At 54.3% G+C, this 19,492-nt stretch overlaps 1 protein-coding gene across 9 annotated transcripts in view; it reads right to left on the reverse strand.

Moving 5' to 3' along the window:
- CACNA1D (calcium voltage-gated channel subunit alpha1 D) overlaps positions 1-19,492 on the reverse strand; it is a 520,755-nt gene that overhangs the window by 19,362 nt on the left and 481,901 nt on the right. For 4 of the 9 annotated variants that reach the window (XM_051852311.2, XM_051852310.2, XM_051852318.2 and 1 more), the window contains 10 exons: positions 19,310-19,354; positions 18,780-18,908; positions 15,340-15,405; positions 14,131-14,222; positions 13,091-13,250; positions 12,288-12,415; positions 12,067-12,163; positions 9,164-9,266; positions 7,801-7,902; positions 3,458-3,588 (listed from right to left, as the gene is read on the reverse strand). In XM_051852311.2, the coding sequence (XP_051708271.1) occupies positions 3,458-3,588; positions 7,801-7,902; positions 9,164-9,266; positions 12,067-12,163; positions 12,288-12,415; positions 13,091-13,250; positions 14,131-14,222; positions 15,340-15,405; positions 18,780-18,908; positions 19,310-19,354 (1,053 nt within the window). The remainder of the gene's footprint in view (positions 1-3,457; positions 3,589-7,800; positions 7,903-9,163; positions 9,267-12,066; positions 12,164-12,287; positions 12,416-13,090; positions 13,251-14,130; positions 14,223-15,339; positions 15,406-18,779; positions 18,909-19,309; positions 19,355-19,492) is intronic. The other 5 variants (XM_070050708.1, XM_051852322.2, XM_051852316.2 and 2 more) reach the window with 2 other exon arrangements.

Below are 19,492 nucleotides of genomic sequence, written 5' to 3' on the forward strand. Positions count from 1 at the left end.
GGTTTCCTAACACGAAGATGGGCAGGCTCGGGTCTGGGAGGAGTGGGCGGGACAGCCTTTTCAGATTCCACTAGAATAAAGGAAATCCTTGAAGGCTGGAAGAGAAATGAACAAAACCATTCCCACGAGACGCTGGGCCAAACGCACGTCTGTAACCTGCCCGGACGTCCACATCACACTGCATGACAGGACACGGGGCGTGCGCTGCTCCCGGCCGGGGGTGGGGAGGGGAGCCCGGGCCTTTGCGTGGCTGTATCCCTTTATTTGTTTGCTCCTCGGGGCAATCTGCAGGTCACTCAGATGTAGCAACGGTGGATGGAGAGTGAATGCCGAGTCAAACCAAAGTGAGGATGGCGCGTGGGAGATGAGCGAGAGGAAATTAAAAGAGGCTGATGCAGCTTCTCTCCGGCTCCCTCCGCAGAGGGGCTGGAGAGAAGGCTGGGTTTACGGATGAGGATGGATGGGAACTGCACACTCATTCAGACCACGGAGGCCAGAGCAGGCGGGGTGCCGAGCTCCTCCCCACGCGTGGGTGGCGGGGGCTCCTCGAGCCGTTCCCCTGCACGGGCCGGCAGTGCGGCAGTTGGTCTGAACGGAAGATCAGATGGAGCCCGCGGGGTCCAAAGCCGCAATGCACGCGTGTGCCCCCTTGAAGACCATGGTGTGGGGCGGGGGAGCAGAGAACCTGGGCCTCTCCTGCCAGCCGCTCAGACAGACTGCACTCGACGCAGCACAAGCACGCACAAGCCTCCGCCATCACTTCTGTCACTTCTGCTCACACTGCGCCGGCCACACCGCACTGCCCACTAGCGGTCAGCCCGCGGTGCCCTGTCATGGGAAGAAGCTGCCGGCCCCCTATCTCAATGGGCCAGGCCTAGGCCCACTCCCAGTGACCGTCCCCAGGGCGTGCGTCCTTGTCCCACTGTCGCCCATCTCCCTAACTGCCACATCGTCATGTGGTATTTTGCCCTGTAGCAGAAAGCAAAGCCTCCTAACGCCCATAGGGAGCAAAGCGACGAATCACATCTCAAGCCGCTTCTACCGCAGAGGAAGCCAACACATAGTCAGCATTATTTCTCCGTTTTTACTGTTTGAGAGTTCAGATGCATTTTCGGAATTTAATTGTCTGGGCTGGGTACGCAACACAGATTACAGCCATGGTCTCAGCCACTCCACTCCCACGAGCGACGTGCTGCTGTCACCTAACCGGAAGTTTCTGAAGGGCACCAAGAAAGCGAGAGTCTCTCTACAGACAGTGAGGGGAATGTGTGTGCGAGGAGCAAACTCCCCTCGACAAGATTATAACACAGTGGAATTGAGTCTTTGAACCCACGACTTGAGACTAGGTGGACCTCTAAGCAAACAGGTCGCTCGCTATTTAGCCGTGTATTTTTTTTCTTTTTTTGCATATTTTAAAAAAAGTGAAAGTGCCATCCAGTCACAGAACAAGCCCTGAAGCCACATGATGTAGACAGAACAGTGACAACCTTCCTCCCAAGTGGCTGTCAAACACATACAGCTTCCGCAGAGCAGAGTCATCTCTGAACCCAGAGCCAAGGGGGCTGCTCTAAGTTATGATGGGAGTCACTGATCAGAGGGCAGGCTTCCCCGTCCAGAGGACCATCAGGGCCTGACCCCACTGTCCGGACTCATGGGACGGTGTGCAGAGGACGCTGCGGGGCGCGCCATCACGCCATCGGGCCGGTCAGAGGCACATGAACCACTCCCGCTCCTGGGCCCCAACCTGGCTATGCTGGCCCAAGCACACAGGGACCAGAGCCACGTTCAGAGGTGCCAAGGTGCCTTTTCAGTTGCTTCTGCTAAGGCTGGCGCTGAACTGCAGCAGGAGGAGGCCGCTGAGTGTGCAGACCCGTGGCAGGACCAACCCTACAACCTGTGACAGCAACAGGCTGTCTAAGCCTGCCACTGCCCGAACCACTGAGAAACAGAGCTCAGAGGTTGGCTGCAGCCCCGTCCAGTGTCCGCCTGCCACCTGGGGAGGCCTCTCCCGCAGCCCCCTGAGCAGACGTAACCCCACGAATCTGCAGGTTATAGTCACACGCAGTCATGTGCGAGCCGGTCACACGCGAAGGGACTTCACAAAGTTCATGGAAGATGGGATTACGTGCTTGGTTTATTGTGATGCCAACAATTTTGAAACCCACGCAGTTTTACGATACGCATTTCCACCAACTTTATGAAGACCCCGGGTACACATGCGTCCCACACTCCCCACTCAGTCACTCACGTTCACTCTCCCAGCGAGACCACAGACAAACCTTCACGCTCCTGAAGCTGCCATCACGTTCCAGATAAAGCAGTGGCTGGACATTCTTCCCTGGGCAAAAGCCGAGGGCTGTTCCACACTGAACTTGATCGATTCCCAGGAGGCCAACTTTGAGGCATGTGCTGGTCACGGGGACGTCGGTCATTTCAGTGTACACAAAAGACGGGACAGTTGTTTATCCTGGGCACAGCGGACGTCCAGCCCCCCGAGCGGCAGAGCTGGCAGAGCTGTCCAGTATCTGGCATGGTTGTGGCCGAGCTGCACTTCCTCTGTGCTCAGCACCTTCTCGCCACTCCCACTTTGCCCTGATGTCTCCATCGCTGGCGTTCACAAAGCTCCCTTCCTCACCCCCGTCCTGCGGGTCTCTCTGTCACTCCATTCCCCTTCAAACACCTGCCTCGTAGCCCCGAGCTCTGGGCTTACCTAGGATTCTACACCCCTCTGATGCACAGAGCCCACACGGTACCAGAGGCTCCCGAAAGGCACAGCCACACTCTAGGGGCCTGCTGCAGGGCCTGGGCTGGAGAAGGCCAGAGGGGCCAGAGGCTGGCCTGGGCGCGAGGGAGCAGCATTTGTTGAGCAAGCCTCAGGGTTGCCAGGAGACAACACAGAGAGACACAGACACACCGCGCACACACACACGCAAGCATGCACACGGTACACACTAGGAAGTGATGGATGTCACTGAAATGAACCAAAAACCAACAAGCAGTGGGGTAAGAAACAAACAGAAACAAAACAAAGCACTTGCGTTCAGATGGAAAGCTGTTCCAGGGCAGCGGGGACCCTGAGCCCAGGGCTCTGGGGCATGGTGGGCCTGCTTGGAGGACACTGCCTTTGGAGAAGACTGGAGGGGCCAGGCTCGCTCTTCTCACACCACAGATGCCCTGGTGTGTGTGTGCAGTGGGGTGGCGGGGTGGGGGGACCCTTGCCACATGGGGCTGGCCAGCAGCAGGTGCAGGGCCCCATGGAGGAGGCAAGGTCGGTGTGGGGAGCACTTACCTTGTGGCCCAGAACTGGCCAGTCCACATTTGGGGGAGTGTGCAGTATCTCAGTTTAAACAAAATCCTTGTGGGACTGCTCACCCATGAACAGCCAGCTCTCTAGTGTTTCAAATAAGCTTGGAACATCGTTAGTGAAAAGAGCAAACACGAGAAGGGGACAATTCACCTGCAGGGCGATTGTGGTGTTCTTCGCAGGGTGCTTTCCCACCAGGCCTTGTTCTTTCCGTTTCTTGAATTTCCTAAAGTAGTCCTGTATCAGGAAAGTGGCATAGAACTTCCCCACGGTTACCTCATCATCTAAACGGAGAGACCAGACACAGCTCTCCCGGATCAGCACATTTGGACCAAGAGCCTCAACACTGGCTTCTGGCTGGGGCGGGGGTGGGGCGGGACGGTGCACAAGGCACCGAACTCTCAGCCTACGACCCGGGAGACTCCATCTAGCAAAAAGCAAGGCTTTGCAAAGCAGTCAAAGCTCATTGTTAGAGTCTGTCACATGAACTGATACTCAAAGGTGCAGAAATTAATATATCCGTCATGAATTTCATAGAGCAGCGTATTAGTAAAACTATGCAATGCCGTCTTGGTTATTTACCGAAAACAAAAATTACCAAACAAAGAAGGCTTCACAGGCCATGTTCCCGCCCCTGCACAGAGGGATTTGCATGTGTAATCACCATCAACAGCAGGGGCAATTAAGCATCCAAATCCCAGTGGCTGAAGACAGAGACCTGGGAAGGTGACATCAAAGCTCAGAGAGAGGGGAAGCTTCAGAAAAGTGGCTGCAAGTCCAGGCGGCCACGAGCTCCCCATCCTCTGCCAGCGAACTCCGGAGACCACGTGTGGGCTGCTCATCCGGCCCTGCTGCTCTGCCCTCACAGCTGCGCCGCGCTTACTTCTGCCTGGTTCAGAAGCAGCCTCCAACGCGAGTCGTTGGGCAATCAGAACTCTGCTGATGACTTTACGGGTGATGCATGAGGCAGAATAGGGGCTCTGGCTGTCTCGTGGGAAACCACCCCGGACGTGAGTTGGATGGGGCCCTCTGGTCTCCCTGGGGTGCCTGCCACCAGGTCTGCGGTGGGTGAGGTCTCCTGAGTGGAATGCTCAGGACATAGGAGCAGCCAGCCCCCTAGGGGGCCCTGCTGGGGCGGGGGGGGGGGGACAGGGCAGGGAAGGGCAGAGGAAGAGCAGCTGGATCTTGGGCTTCCCGACACCTGACCTTTGGCCAGGCTGCCCTTGCAAGAGCTGTGCGCTGATCTGGGGCAAGGGGTCATCTGTAAGGAAGGGATACAGCCCTCCGATTTGCTACGAGGGTAACATGAGACCAAGTACAGCAAGGTGCACATCCTCAGGCCTGGGTCATCCCCCAGGGTGACCACGGGCCATCAGAGTCACTGATTTCACAACCTGCGGACAGTGGCGTCTGCCGAAGTGGCTCCTACAGCATGAGGGAGGGCCTGGGGGTGGGAGGTGGTGCTGGCTCCCACCAGAGTCACCAATGTGCCCTTGGTGGGCTTCATTTGCAGCCCACATGGGAGGCACTGCCCACCTGCCGTACTCCCCAACTGCAGACCACTAGGCCACGCGGGAGCCCGCTTTGGACCTCCCTCTCAGAAGCAACTCAGTGTTACCAGGTGGGAAGGCTGCAGTGGTGGAGGGGCCGCCACATCCACCTGAGACTCTGTGCACTATGTCCAAAGGTGATGGCCAGTAGTCTCGGGATGCACTGTCCATCAGCCAGAAGCAAGAGGAAGGCACGGACCATGTGCGTCACCCCTTGCTCTGTCCACCGGCCTCCGGGCCTTGGGCCCAGGTGCCTTTAGAATTTAAGGACTAGCTAGCCTTTTATTACTGGGCACCTGCAGATACCAAGTCCTAGCTCAGGAACTCCACGTGGGTCTCCTGGCTTCCTCTTACAGGGTGGATGTGCCATCCCTTCATCCAGACAGATGGGGAGACTTGCCCAGGGCTGTCAAGTCAGGACCTAAACCCAGGACCTGTCCTCCTGTGCCTGGGGTCCTCTCCTCCCCTGTCCCCAGAGAGAGCCCGTCTCCAGCCACACTGGCCAGCTGCTCTGGTGGAGTACAAGTCTAGCCCTTTCCCGGGCTGCCTACAAGCAGCAGACTGCCGGCTGCCTGGCCAGCACATCTGGGAAGCCCAAGGGGGTGCTGTGCCTGCCTTGTCACGGCCAGCCTCGGTCCTCTAGCATCCCGAGTCTTCTCCAGGACCCTCGGAATAGGCTATACTGAAGAAGGGATCCCGCAGCAGGGTCTGCCCAGCAAGTGCAGGGCTAACTGTACTCTCTCTCCAGCCTCCAGGGCAGAGGTGGGCTCACCCTGGGCTCTGCGGGACAGCAGCCAAGCACCCCTGGGTCTCCACTGAGATTCTGAGCTAACTGGGAGACTGGCTTCCTAAGGAGAGTTCTCAGGAACGAGCAGAGCCAGAGCTCTGGTGGAACAGAGAAGCAAGGAAGAGAAGGGACGGGTGCGCAGGGGCTCTGCAAGCTCAGGCCTGAGGAGGAAGAGGTGCAATCGGCTCACTGTGTTCTTCGAGGCCAAAGACCCAAAGATCCAGGACAAGGATGAGGGCCCAACGGCAGGGAGCTTCTGGGGGAGAAGAGAGGATCCAGCAAACGGCAGGGGAAGGTTGAAGCAGGCAAGGGAGAGCCTGGGGCGAGACCAGGGCCGTGGCAACTCTGGGAGCCACTGGCCTACTAGAAGGAAGAAGGAAAAACAACAAGCAGGCACCATGTCCCTACCTCGGACCGGCCGAGTCTGTCTACCATGACCTGCAAGCCCCTGCCTCGGGGGCCTACGGGGGCAGCCATGCTCCATCAGAGTCAACCTGGACAAGCAACACACTAAATACCTAATGGCCTGGAACTTCCAGAACTTCCCACCCCCTGCTGGGCCCATTCTCTTCTTTGCAGGGTTCTCAGTGCCTAGTGCTACCCTAACCTCCAATCCATTTTAAGAAAGCCGGGCCTACTGATCGAACCAACAAAGTGGGAGAACACGCGGCTCTTATTCGAAGTCTCCAGGAGCTCAAAGTCCACTGTCTTGGGAGAGGGAAGGAGTTCAGAAGGTGAGCCAAACTCTGGACTTGTTCTTTGATAAAAGGCAAAGCCAGGGGGCCCTGGGCCCCCTGCCGGCCGGGGCAAGGGAGGTTCCCAGGGACAGGCACAGCCCGCTATTCTGAAGCATGCATCTGGATGTCAGGAAACATTGTAGGGGAATACAGCTGGCAAGAGATAACTCTGATTCCATGCCACCACCCTAAAACAGAATTGCTTCAGAATATTCTCAAAGACTCAGAGTAGAGAGGAATGGAGGCTGCGGGAAAAGCTCAAGCACATTGTTACAACAGTTCTACAAAGCAGTTCCCCTGAGCCATGCGGGCACTGGGAGGTGCAGCTGAAAGGAAAAAGAACGACAAGCAAAGAGTTGTTTTAAACGTGCAGCATCCGTTCTCTGGGGGCCAAGCTTTCTCTGGCCCTCCTTTCATCGCTTCCTTCCGGCCCAGTTTCTCCAGCCTTACGCTGGTGGCCGAGCCAGTTAGTGGTTGGCTCCCTTCAGTGACAGAAGTGCCTACCGCTTCATGCTGAGGAGCAGAGCTGGCCAACACACTGCTGTCTCTGGCCCCTGAGGGAAGGGCCTTGGCCACTGTCCTGGCTGGGGTTCCGGTGGCGTCGGCTTCTAGACCTGAGCCAGACCGGTCTCAAAAGCCACAGGGGCATGGACGCTATAAACGTTCCGCCTGTTAGAAAATGCACCACATGCTTACTACATGCCCGAGCCCAGGGTGGCACCGGGGGAACAGATCCTGCACCTTTAAAACTTGAAAATGAAACAGGAAAAAAAAAACCACCCTGACTTCTAAGTCTGGAAAAACTCTGTGTATGTGTCTATATATATATATTTATATATAAATAATATATATTTATATATATAAGTTCAAAAGAGTTTAGTCAGTTAATTTGTGATCAGTAACAAAAGGAAATAAGCATGCCTGTTAGTTCTGTCACTACATTCTCATTCAAAGGACATTTTGTTCATTACAGTAGTGAATCCAGTCTTGTTAAGACCATTTCAAAAATACCATTTCTCAAAAGCTATTTTTCATGCGAAGTTTCCAACTGTGAAGTTGAAGGCTAATGGGAAAACTGGTGAGGCATATTTCATTTGCAACAAAAAGAACAGAGGCTTTTCAAATGGACATGAGCAGCCTCTTTTCTAACAGTAATCCCTCCACCAACATGAAGACCCCTGCCCCAGCCATCAGGGTCTGGGTCCCCTTCCCACGGAAGCCTCCTCCTGGATCTGGAATGGTCGCTGTGTTTACCCCTAACGTGGCCACACCAAGCGGCCACAGGCATCCTGTAGGATGTGGGCCTTGGGGTTCTAACTGGCACAGGACGCATCCCACAAGCACCCTCGGGACCTCGTGGACATGCTATCATCCCAGCCAACGCGCTGGCCATGAGCTACTCGGTAAATAGGTTACACTGACCACCGGCTGGAGGGACAACTTGGTCAAGCAGTTTCATGCTGGTTTTCTTCCAGATTTTCTTGATCACAGCTCGAAGTTCTTCATTGGCTTGCTCCAGGTTCCCTGAATCCCAAAAGGGAAAAAAAGAAAGATAAGCCTGGATCTTGTTCCCTGGCTGCCTCTCCCTCTCCTTGTTGGGCTATCCCATCAGACCTGGAGGAAGGCACTGCCCCTCTTCCAACCAGGCTGTCTCCAGCCAGGGCCAACGACGCCTCCTGTATTCGGCAACAGGGATCACCAGGCCCTCCCCAGGGGAGATCCCAGCACTGCAGGACCGGTGAAAGTCACTCCACCGAGCTGGAGCCCAGCCTACCCTCCCGAGGCCAGCATCCAGAGACTATGGTTGCTCCCGGCCCAAAATGCCTTCTCCTGCCTGAATGAAGATCCAGCCCAAACCTCACCCAAATGCACCTCCCTCAGCTCCGTGCAGACACTCATCCAGGCCACACGCCCTTGGTCCTGTGTCGTACGGGCCAATGTCTGTCTCCTAACCTGGCCTCCTGGCACATCAGCACAGAAGGCCATCCTCTGCCTTTAGGAACCCTTACTGGTGCCAGCCTGGAGCCAGGAACCAGCAGTGGGCCACCAGGAGGCACATGTTAGCATGGCCGGGTAGATTCCCCCTGAGCTCCGGCGGTGGTGGGACAATGCCTGTGTCCCGACACAGCAGCACGTGTCCCTTCTGCCTCCTCCCCACCCCCACTCCCCCCGTTTCCTCCACCAGGATCCTCTGCCCTGGCTCCCTGTGAGGTCTCCACTTCCTCATCTCCCAGGCACTCCTCCATCTGCTCTGTGTGCTCCCCACTGCGCCTCTGAAGTGCCCCTGGAGCTGCCTCCATGACCACCCCAGTGGCCCGTTCTACCAGCTTCTGGCCAGGGCTGAGTGTGGCCATGAAGACCGCCCTGGTTTGGGAAGATGCTGACCCCCAGGTGTTTCCTGAGTGGCTGCCTCATTTCACCTGCAGCATCTTCCCTGCCCAGGTGGGGTTTAGCTCCATGTACAGAGCAAACCACAGCCCAGGAGAGCGAAATCCCTCCCTGAAGATCACACAACTAATAAGGGACAGCTGGGGTAAATCTGTGATTGCTCTGCCCCTGCCCCTGATGCCTCACCCATTTCTTCTACACGGTAAGCAAAGATCTGATGCACAGTGAAGCAACAAGGACGGACAGAGGGAGGAAGGGGCAGGGCAGGGCAGGGTGGGGGGTGAGCAGCCAGCCCAGCCCAGCCCAGCCTCGCTGTACCCCTTTTCCCAGTGGTCCGGATGGAAGAACACATCTCTTCCCTCTCCTGCCACCTGTCCTGCTTCCTGGGGACACTCACCTTCAGTCTTGATCTTAAGAGCTGTTCGGACCAGAGCAAACAAGGTTGCGTTGAACATGACTGTACCATCGCTGTTGAGAGGCATGTTCATGGCCACCAGCCTCTGCAGACAGACAGAAAAGCTTCTTAGCAGAATGCAAGCGATGGCCGGGAGCCATGTTGCTTTTCCAAGCTTATTCTCTCGATCACTCAGCTCTGCTCTGGCAGCGGCCACTGGGAAGCCCCTATACGATGAATGACTTTGTGCGTCAACTTGACTGGGCCACCAGATGTCTGGTTCAACAAGATGCTAGGTGTGCCTGGATGGAGCCTGCATTTGAACTGGGACACTGAGTAGAGCAGGTGTCCCACCCCAGAGCAGGCACATCCAGCTGTTGAGGGCACAAAAAGAACCAAAAGGCAGAGGAAGGCTGGGTCCCCTTCCCCTGCCTGCCTGAGCTGCACCTCAGCCTTTTCCTGTCTCTGACTGAGCCTGAGCTGCGCCAGCTTTGCTGAGGCTCTGAGCATGCAATTCCAGCTTCCACATCACACGGTCAACTCCTCATACAAGTCTCTGTGTTTGTAAAGGTGTGTGAATCCTTGTGTGTGTGTGTGTGTGTGTGTGTGTGTGTGTGTGTCTGTGAAAGATGAATACCTATTTCACAAAGTTGGAGGAAAACAGAATTAAAAGAGAAGTTTCTTTTTGTGTCAGAAATCTTCAAAGCCATGCACAGGATGACGCTTCAAAAAATTCATGGAAATGTGTATTATGAAGAAGCCATGTATAGATTCAAGGCATTTTTTTTTGCATCAGTGCAAACTTATCCTTAACTCCATTGTCGACAAACTTTTTGAAGTGCCCCATATTTATAGATACACATGTGCACATACAGACGTAAGGGGTTTTGTAAAGTTCTTGAGAAAATGGAATAAAAATATCCTATCAATTTTCCATGAATTTTTTACACTTGATCTTAGCCAAAAGGCCGAGAAGCCATCCCCATGAATTTTTAAAAAAATTTTTTTTGAAAGGAAAAACTATACAGACGTGGGGAGGGGAAGGGAGGAGGTCTTCCATCCAATGGCTCACTCCTCTAAATGGCTGTGGTGGCAAGGCCAAAGCCAGGAGCCAGAAGCTTCATCTTATCTCTGCAACATGGGTTGCAGGGGCCCAAGGACTTGGGTCATCTTCCACTGCTTTCCCAGGTACATTTGGCAGGGAGCTGGATCAGAAGTGGAGCAGCCGGGACTCCAACTGGCACTGATAATGGGACGCAGGCATCACAGGGGGAAGCTTAACCCTCTGTGCCACAAGGCCAGCCCCTCCAAGAACTTACTGGGGCCCCTACACATGCATCTGCACCATCCTACTGCTCTGTTTCCCTGAAGAGCCATCTGAGCGAGGGGCCTCTGCCATGACGAAGATCAGAGTTCTAATTTGAAACATTGACAGGGACGCTCAGGGGCTCCATTTTGTTGCAGGAGTTCAACCTCCTGCCTCCTTCTCATTAACCAGTTCTTCTTGTGTTTTGGCATCAGATCACTCCAGGATGATTATTCTTTAAATTTTATTATTTATTTTTATTTGAAAGGCAGGGCAACAAACAGAGAGACAGAGAGACAGACAAAGAGGTAGCTTCCATTCACTCGCTCACTCCCCAAATTCCTGTAACAGCCACAGCTAGACCAGACCAAAGTCTGGAGCCTGGAACTCCATTTGCATCTTCCATATGGGTGACAGGGACCCAAGTTCTTGAGCCATCACTTGCTGCCTCCCAAGATGTGTATCAGCAAGAATTTGCATCAAAGGCAGAGCAGGGACTCAAAGCTAGGCACTCATGTAGAATGTAGGCATCCCAAGTGTTCAGACACCTGCCCCTCCAGGTTCATTCTTAAGGGTCCACTTTGGTGGCTCATTCTCGGTATCCACATCAGGAGGCAGCCTGAGTAGAAGCTGGGACCCTGGGGTGCCTGGATTTTCAGGGCACAGAGCTTGAGTTTGGCTCAGGGCATTTCTGTGAAGTCTGACACACGTCTGAAGACACTGCTCTACAGATGATGGCCCAAGTCCTTGGGCCCCTGCATCCACGTTGGAGACCTGGAGGAGGCTCCTGGCTCCTGGCTTCAGATTGGTGCAGCTCTGGCCATTGCGGTCATCTGGGGAGTGAACCAGCAGATGGAAGACCTCTCTCTGTCTCTCTGTCTCTGCCTCTGTATAACTCTGCCTTTCAGATAAAGAAATAATAAAATTAAAAGATGCTGCTCTGTTGTGCCAGCTTTTGTCCAGAGCTGACCCAGCACCCTGGGGTGTATGACGCGTGATGCCAGGACCCCCTCGGGTACACAGGGAGCTGGGAGCCAATGGTGCGCAGATCAGATCAGTTTCTCAAAGGGGCTTCAACAAGCACATCCGCCTTCCTCCTTGAAAAGGGGGATTCTTTGCTGTTGCTATACTAGATGCAAGGAGTCCTCACTGCAGGGTCTGGGCAGGAAGACAGAGCTCCACGGGGGTCCCAGAGAGCAGGGTCTGGCATGGGAATGACAGGAGTGGGGTGGAGAGTGCCCCGCACCAGGCCTCAGCTCATACCCACAGCCTTCTGCCCCTCCCTGTCCTAGCCAATGGGTGGCCCGGTGACTCACCATCCGCCACCATGCCATCCCTTCTCTGCCCCGCCTCTCAGGGGCTCTGTGCTCCCTTCCTCCGATGCCCTCCCTGCCTCCGACTCCCACGTCTGCTCTCCACCTGCCTCCAATGTCAACTTCTCCCCATCCACCGCATGACAAACCACAGAACTCCCTCTTTCCTCCTCCTGAGCTGCTAACCTCAGAGTTGCTCAGCACCTGACCCACAGCAAGCGTTCGCTGAACGAAGCAGTGAGCCCCTGCAGGTGGGGCTGTCGGACAGCTCAGCCCAGGACGCTCACCTTACAAGCCACCCGGTGCGGGCACAGCTTCCCGAACCCCAGGGGAGGCTGGATGCGGCGCAGCAGGGTAACCACGTCCAGGTGCTTTATCCTTCCCCTGGGAGCAGAGCACAGAGTGAGGTCCAGGGGCTGAATTCTCAGTCCAACCTGCCTTTCAGAAAAACCACCATGGGCACCCCCAAAACAGCTCACACAGCCTCATGGAACCCGTTTCCACCTACTTGGCCTCCGGGTCATATTCGGACCATATTCTTTTGAATTCGTCTAAATGGTGAGGCCCCAGAATGGACCAGTCTCGGGTCAGGTAGTCAAAATTGTCCATGATGACAGCCACGAACAGATTAATGATCTGCAAGAGCCAAGCAGAGGGGAGCGAGCTTCAGCGCAGCGGGATGGACCAGGGTCACCAGCTGTCACACGTCCTCTTACACAGAGGACCTCCAGAGAGGCCACGGAAATGCACACTGTGGAAAACCCGGCACGGACTTGCAGTTTTTAAAGCACCTTCTAATCCCACTAATGTTTTGAGGTCCCCTCCAATGTTCACAAAATATGTGAACTCCTGTCCCCAGGGAGGTTGGAAAACTCTCTCCTCCTAAGTTGTTTAAGGAAAGGCGAGGCTTCTAGCTTTCCAGGATGGCTTTGGTCTTCCCCTAGGAGAGGGCAGGTGGCTGTGTTCACCAGCCTTCTGATGCACACTGCAGATTTATAATTTCATTGCCACCAAACAAGTCACTCTGAAGGCACTGAAAGCCATGTGTGGTGGCTTTGATATTCTTCGAAGGGAACCAGTAGCCCCAGGAAGCTGGAAGGGCTGGTAATTACCCAAACCTATTAGCAAGCACCCAGCCTCTGCTTACAAGGAAGGTGGGAATGACACAGGCCTGATTAAATCCAAGTGGGAGTCCAGAGGGCTCATCCACCACCAAGTCTCCCCCGGGCACTGGACGGGGCCAATCGCTGGTCTGCACTCTGTGTGCCACGCAAGCCTCTGCAAGGTGAGGGGAGCTGCTCGGCCACTCACCAGGAACGCACAGAGCATGTAAAAGCTGACGAAGTAGACGATGGCGAAGTTGCTGCCGCACGTGTACTCCTCCCCGGGGCTGTAATCCGACTCGGGGTCGCAGAGCTTCCCCGGGAGGCAGGCCAGCATGATCTCCTGCCAGGCCTCCCCCGTTGCACACCTTTTGTGGAGCAAGAAAATCAAGCAGGGGAAGAGGAGTCTAAGTGGGAGAGGAAGGTGAAGGCTTGCACCGCTGGGGAGAAAATTCTTCATGAGAGCAACATCTAAGGAAGCTGGGGAAAATCCACTTAGAATTTGGAAAAAAATCTCAAATTCCTACTTATTTTTCAAAGCAACTTCTGCCAGTAACTGGAGGCCTTGTTCCAGCTCCTTCTGATTTATAGCCATCTCTGGACGCAAACACACCAATTCTGGTACAGACAGATGTTGTCCTGTCTTCCCTGTTTAAACACGGACACTACAATTTTTAAATGACTATCCTCGATTTACTTTGTTGGAAGCAGAGTTAGAAACAACCTAGGCTGCAAATGACTATATTCAGTCTCTGGAGTCATTAGAAATTCTTTCCATGATTTCTAGACAATCTCCTCATTATAAGGGAGTCTATTTACAAAGTTAATTAACTGGGGTTAACACAAACCCCATAAAATTTGAAACAGTAGCTCTTAGGATAGTCCCCAGTGGCTGGACCAAGGGCCTCTACTCTCTTCTCTCGGCTGTGTTTAATTGCCAAGTCCATGCCTAGACACATATCCTGCAATGTTCCTGGTGGCCTAGGAGTCCCACAAGCTCCCAGATGGGTGAGCCTTAGGACAGTGTGCTCTAAGTGACTGCAGACGCTTGAACAATCCATCAGAGTCCCGTGCCTGAAATGCCAGGTCTCTGCTTAAGAACACCAAGCACACACAACCCAAAGCCCTTGTGGCCAACTGGGAAAGGCACAGTGGTTGGACAGTGCCTGTCCTCTGTCACCGTGCACCCTAGGCCAGAGAGGGCTGCCCCCGCCTCCCCGGCCCCCGCCCTGGCCCAGCTTCAGTCACCTGAAGAGCAGCAGCACCGCCTGGGGAAAGGTCTGGAAGTTGTTGTTTCTGTTGATCTGGTTGTTATCACGCATGGCAACTTTCCCAAACATCTAGGCCGAGAAGTTATCAGGAAACAAGACAGATCTTGTCATACCACAGACCAGCATGGGAGCGCATTACTTCAGAGGCAGGAAACAGAGGCAGAGCCACACTCGGCTCTCTGACCCCCTCAGCTCCCCGAGCCCACTTGGAGTCAGGGTTCAGTTGTCATCAAGGCCCAGTCCTTCTCCCAACCCCAAGAGAAGTGGGAAGCAGGCTGCAGTCTCTTAGCCCCTGAGATGGGAACTGAGGAAGAGCCTGGTCCCACAGCAGGGGAACTCGCTGGGGACAGGTGTTTGACACAGCAGCTAAGCTGCCACTGGGAAGCCTGCATGCCACTGGAGTGCCTACAAGCCATACGGAGGGCCTGGTTGGAGTCCTGGCTCCTCCACTTCAAACCCAGCTTCCCGTTAATGCCTCCTCCTGGAAGACAGCTGGTGATGGCTCAGGTGTTTGGGTCCTTACCACCCAAATAGGAAACCCAGAGGTGGTTCTGGGCTCCTTGCTTTGACCTGGCCCAGCCCTGACTGTTGTAGGCAAAGGGGGAATGAGACAGTTGATGAAAGATCTTTCAAATAAAATGAAATTTGTTAAAAATTATTAAAAAATCATAAAAAAATCATAATGGTCTAAGTTAAGTACTCAACCACAGTATATGGAAATACTTCCAGTGAGAGTCTCCTGTCGTTATGATGCACAACTCTATTTAGAATTTCAGCAGACTTTTGCATTATGGATATCCTCTCAGTAGCCCACAACTCAGTAGCTCACAGCACCCACACTGACAATTATGGCTGCCTTTCCTATGACATTTCCTTTTCAGTTGGGTCTCCCGCTGCTAACACCAACCGAGGGTTTCTCAACCATTTGCTTTTGCCCCGACTGGAGGGGCACGGAAGCTTTGAACTCTCTACGTTCTTCTGGGCCTCTCTCTAAGCAGGGCACCCTCCTGGGGAGCTCTCTGCTATGCGGTCCCACCTTTCCCATTTCCTTACCTCTGCAGCAGCCAAGCATTTGACTAAAACATCATGCTTTGTCTTTCTACTTCACCTGGCCACGGTACGTGTTGCCATGGCCTGGTGGCTAGCAGGTGCAAAGGCCCCTCAGGGAATGGTGGCTGGAGCTTACCTGCATGCCAATGACCGCGTAGATGAAGAACAGCATGGCAATGAGGAGGGCGACATATGGAAGTGCCTGCAAGAGACCGTGTATAACCAAGAGGGCAGGATTTAGGCAAAGGGGGAAGGGGAGGTCCTGGAACCTGCGCAGGGCATCTGAACTCTGTTGGGCATGATTCAGAGGCTGATTCAGGAGAGCTCATCTTGCAACACTGCACTCAGAGGGGCCAGCCCACCAGACACAAAGAACAACTGATCTTTACTACCTCTACTCAACTCTGCTCGTATTACCACACTCTCCGCCCAGGGAAGGAGACTGCTGCCACTTCCCGAACACGCAAGGCACGCAGGTGCAGGGTGTGCACAGGGACAAGCAGCAGGGACCATCCTCCTCCCTCTCCCGTACCCTTGACTATAAAAGCCGGGGCCCAGTGCTCCTCAGGGAGGCAGTTTCTAGGGGGAACGGTTCCTTCTCCTGGTCTCCTTCACTTGCCACGAGAAATCAAAGGTTTCCTCTGAGCTTGTGCTAGAGGTTGATGATTTGGCGCTACCCCAAGAGACCATGCTCCTGTGTCTAACAAGAGTACTCAGCTCTGGACACCGTGATGGCACCGCCATGTGCTTGTCTTCATTTCTGTGTTACAAGGAAATGACGCTGACAGTAAGGGAGAACTCTCGACTCCAGCCCCACGGCCCAAGCACCTGCACGCCTAGTGTGACCACTTTGCAGGCAGGATGCACTTTCATGGTCATGAACACCGTGTTCTAACCCTCAACGCTTTCAACTCAGACACAGCCCTCTTAAATAATGCTTAAACTCGTTACTGGAAATCTTTTATAAAATGAGAATTGCTGAAGCCATCCCAAGACACTGGGCTTTCAGATGGCTTCTGTTCTCTGTAGTGAGCATATGTGTGGTGGAGGTGGGGAGCCATTGTAGGTAACATCGTGCAGGGACATCTTTACATAAGGTCACCTTGCTTCTGCAGCAATGTTTCCTCAGGGTCAAGTCTTAGAAACGGAATTACGGGGTCAGGGGGAAGAACCACTTTCTGGCTGTTGCTGTAGAATGCAAAAACACCTTTCTTAAAATGCACATCTCGAGGCCAGCATGGTTCAGCAGGTTAAACTATTTGAGATGCTGGCATAACACAGGGGAATGCCAGTTCGAGCCCCAGCTGCTCTGCTTCTGATGCAGCTCCCTGCTAATGCACCTGGGAAGGCATCAGAGGATGACCCAAGTGCTTGGACCTCTGCCACCCACGTAGGAGACCAGGATGAAGCTCCTGGCTCCTGGTCCAGTCCTGGTTGGTGCAGCCATCTGGGGGAGTGAACCAGCAGAGAGAAGACCTCTCTTTCTCTCTCTCTCTCTCACTCTGCTACTCTCCCTTTCAAATACACACATACACTTTTTTTTTTTCTTTAAATGTAAACCTTCTGAAAAGATCATAGAGCCGTGGGTGTGTGTATGTGGGGGGGTTGGGCCAGCGAAGAAAAAGCAGCAACCAGGTAGTCGCCAATCAGGGTTCTCTCCAGTGAATGCAAATATAATCTGTGTGTGTCTGGTCGGACCACAGTCCTTTGATCCAATATTCCACAATGGCTTTTCTCCCTCATCGTATCTGGCCAACATGTGCATGTGTGTGGCACACCTTGGGGGTTACCCAGAATGCATGCATGCTGAAAGTATCTACTTTCTCAGTTCCCCAAGGAAGAACACCAGAAAGCCAGAGACCGGCAGGTGGACAGCCACGCCAACTCCTCGAGACCTGTGCCAGCGTGTTGGGGCACCAGCAGCCCGGCCTGCTGCAGTGGCACTGTGCTGACAGCTCGTCTGCCACAGAGTCCCCCTGGCTGAGTCTCAGGTTTCCCCAGCACAACGCCTGCCTTTTCTTCCCAGATCTCCAAATGGTTACAGTTTAGTTGGTATAGCTTTTTAGTGTTCCCGAACTGCTCGTCTGTGACATGGTTTTCTTATCGAGAGTAGATCAAATCAAAATAAAAGGGGAATGGCATTTGGTGCAACACTCAGGATGTCCACATGCCAAACTGGAGTGGTTGGGGTTGAGGCCCAGCACTGCTTCCATTTCCAGCTTCCTGCTAATGCAGGTGCTGGCTCAAGTCCTTGGGACCCTGCCACCCACATGGGAGACACGGACTGAGATCAGGGCTGTGGCTTCAGCCTGGCACAGTCCAGGTTGTTACAGGCATTTGGGGAGAGAACCAGCAGATCAAAGAGCTCCCTGTCTGTCCTGTCTCTATGCCTTTCAAAAAATGGGAAAAAAAATTTAAAGTTTAATAATTTCTTTCAAAAAGGAATAGGAATACTCTTAGACTACTACATGGATTTGATCTATTTTTAGAGCAGTTCACAGACAGGCTTTGGTACGCTACGCACTGACGGGTGTTGCAGATTTCATGCCAGGCCCAGAACAAGGCTCTCCCGCCCGAGCCCCTCTCCCGCTCTGTCCTGCCGCTTCCAGAGCTGCACTCGCTGCCTCCACCTCATTCTCCCCGCAGAGCTGGCGAGCGCCCTCCTCTGAGCGTCTGCTCCTGTCCTTCGCCCCACAACCTGCTCACATCCCCACGGCAAAGTGCTTACCGGGATGTAACCCTACTTTCCCTAGACACGGGTGAGAGGCAAGTCTGGACTTCCCCCTCTGTATTTCTGCATAGCTGCATTTGTTCACGGGACCACGTGTCACTGTCAAACTAAAAAACAGTCGAGTACTAAAGCAATGAAGACACACAGTTCACCTTCTGATGCTGGTGCGTGTTCATGAATTCCCCACGTGGGTGCCCCTTTTAACAACGATCTACAACCCTCAGCTCTCTCAGGGACTCGCTCCTGAAGACTGGACCGTCTGGGCCAGGGTTACTGGAAGGGACAGGAGAAGCCAGCTCTGCTCAAGAAGGAACTAGGCCCGGGCTACACCAGCTTGGAGAATCACAGGTGGTGAGCGAGACAGGGGCTACGCCTCAATGTCCTGAACTCTGTGAACCTGCCAGGCACTGGGCACCCCAGGGACCGGTGACGGCATGCTGGCCCTGGGACGGGGATTTCTGACCCCTGCCTGGACTAACCAACGGGCAGGACTGCTGCAGCAGCATGAGAAGCCATCCTATAGGGAGGCCGCTGGGCTCCCAGGGGGTCTGCGGGACCCTCACTCAGTGCCCCACCACCACTGCGGGCATCCCAGGGAGGACTGAAGGGCCCAGAGGCTCCACGTCTCTCTCAGTCTTGGCAATGCTGCACAGATCTCTCGGCTCCAGGGCCTTCCCGCTTCCTCTCTGATTCACCACAGCAGTGATGGGCTGGGTCTCCCAGCACGCCTTGTTCTCTGCGGACTGCCACGCAGACGGAGCTGCAAGCTCTGGGGGCACAAGACGGCCCGAGCCTTCCAGAAGGTCTTCAGAGGTGACCAGAGACGCCCCGGGCACGGCTCTTACCTGAAAGGACTTAATGAAAGTCCACAGCAGTGTCCGGATGCCTTCTCCCCTGCTGAGAAGCTTCACCAGGCGCATCACTCGGAAAAGACGGAAAAAGGTGATGGAGATTCTATTGCTCTCTTCAGAGTTCTGAAGGGTTATCATGGAGAGATCAAACCCAGCGGAAAGTAGAACATGCAACACTTTCAGAGAAACAGCAACAGATGCCAAGGTGACAGAGGTGAGAACTGGAGATGTGTGTCTAGGGCCTTTCCCAAACCTTACGAAGCGTGAATGAAAGGAAAGTTACATGCTAACGACACAGGGCGTGGAGAGCTGCGCCCACACAGACATGCATGTCCACGTGTTCTACCGTGGGAGAGGCGCGCGCTGGGCCGGCCGAGGGTGCTGGACACTGACAATGAATGCAAACCACTGCACACACTGCCCTGGCAGGACAGTCCCGGAGGACGCAGAGGAGCAAGTGGAGAACTGGACATGGTCAGATGGACTCAGGAGCAGGCCCCCCAGGGACTGGCCACTGATCTTACCCCAGGTGTAGCGGCTGGGACAGGGGCATTCTCACTTTCAGTTGGCTTTAAGAAATCAGAGGGTGAAAACGGATTAATGAACTGGGAAGGAAGCGGAGCTCAGGGACACATTCTCCCCTTTGCAAAAAGCACGTGTGGTGGACGGCTTTCGACAGCACACCTGCTCCCTCCCTGAGCAAATGC

The sequence above is a fragment of the Oryctolagus cuniculus genome, chromosome 10 (genome assembly GCF_964237555.1).
Source record: "Oryctolagus cuniculus chromosome 10, mOryCun1.1, whole genome shotgun sequence".
NCBI lineage: Eukaryota > Metazoa > Chordata > Mammalia > Lagomorpha > Leporidae > Oryctolagus > Oryctolagus cuniculus.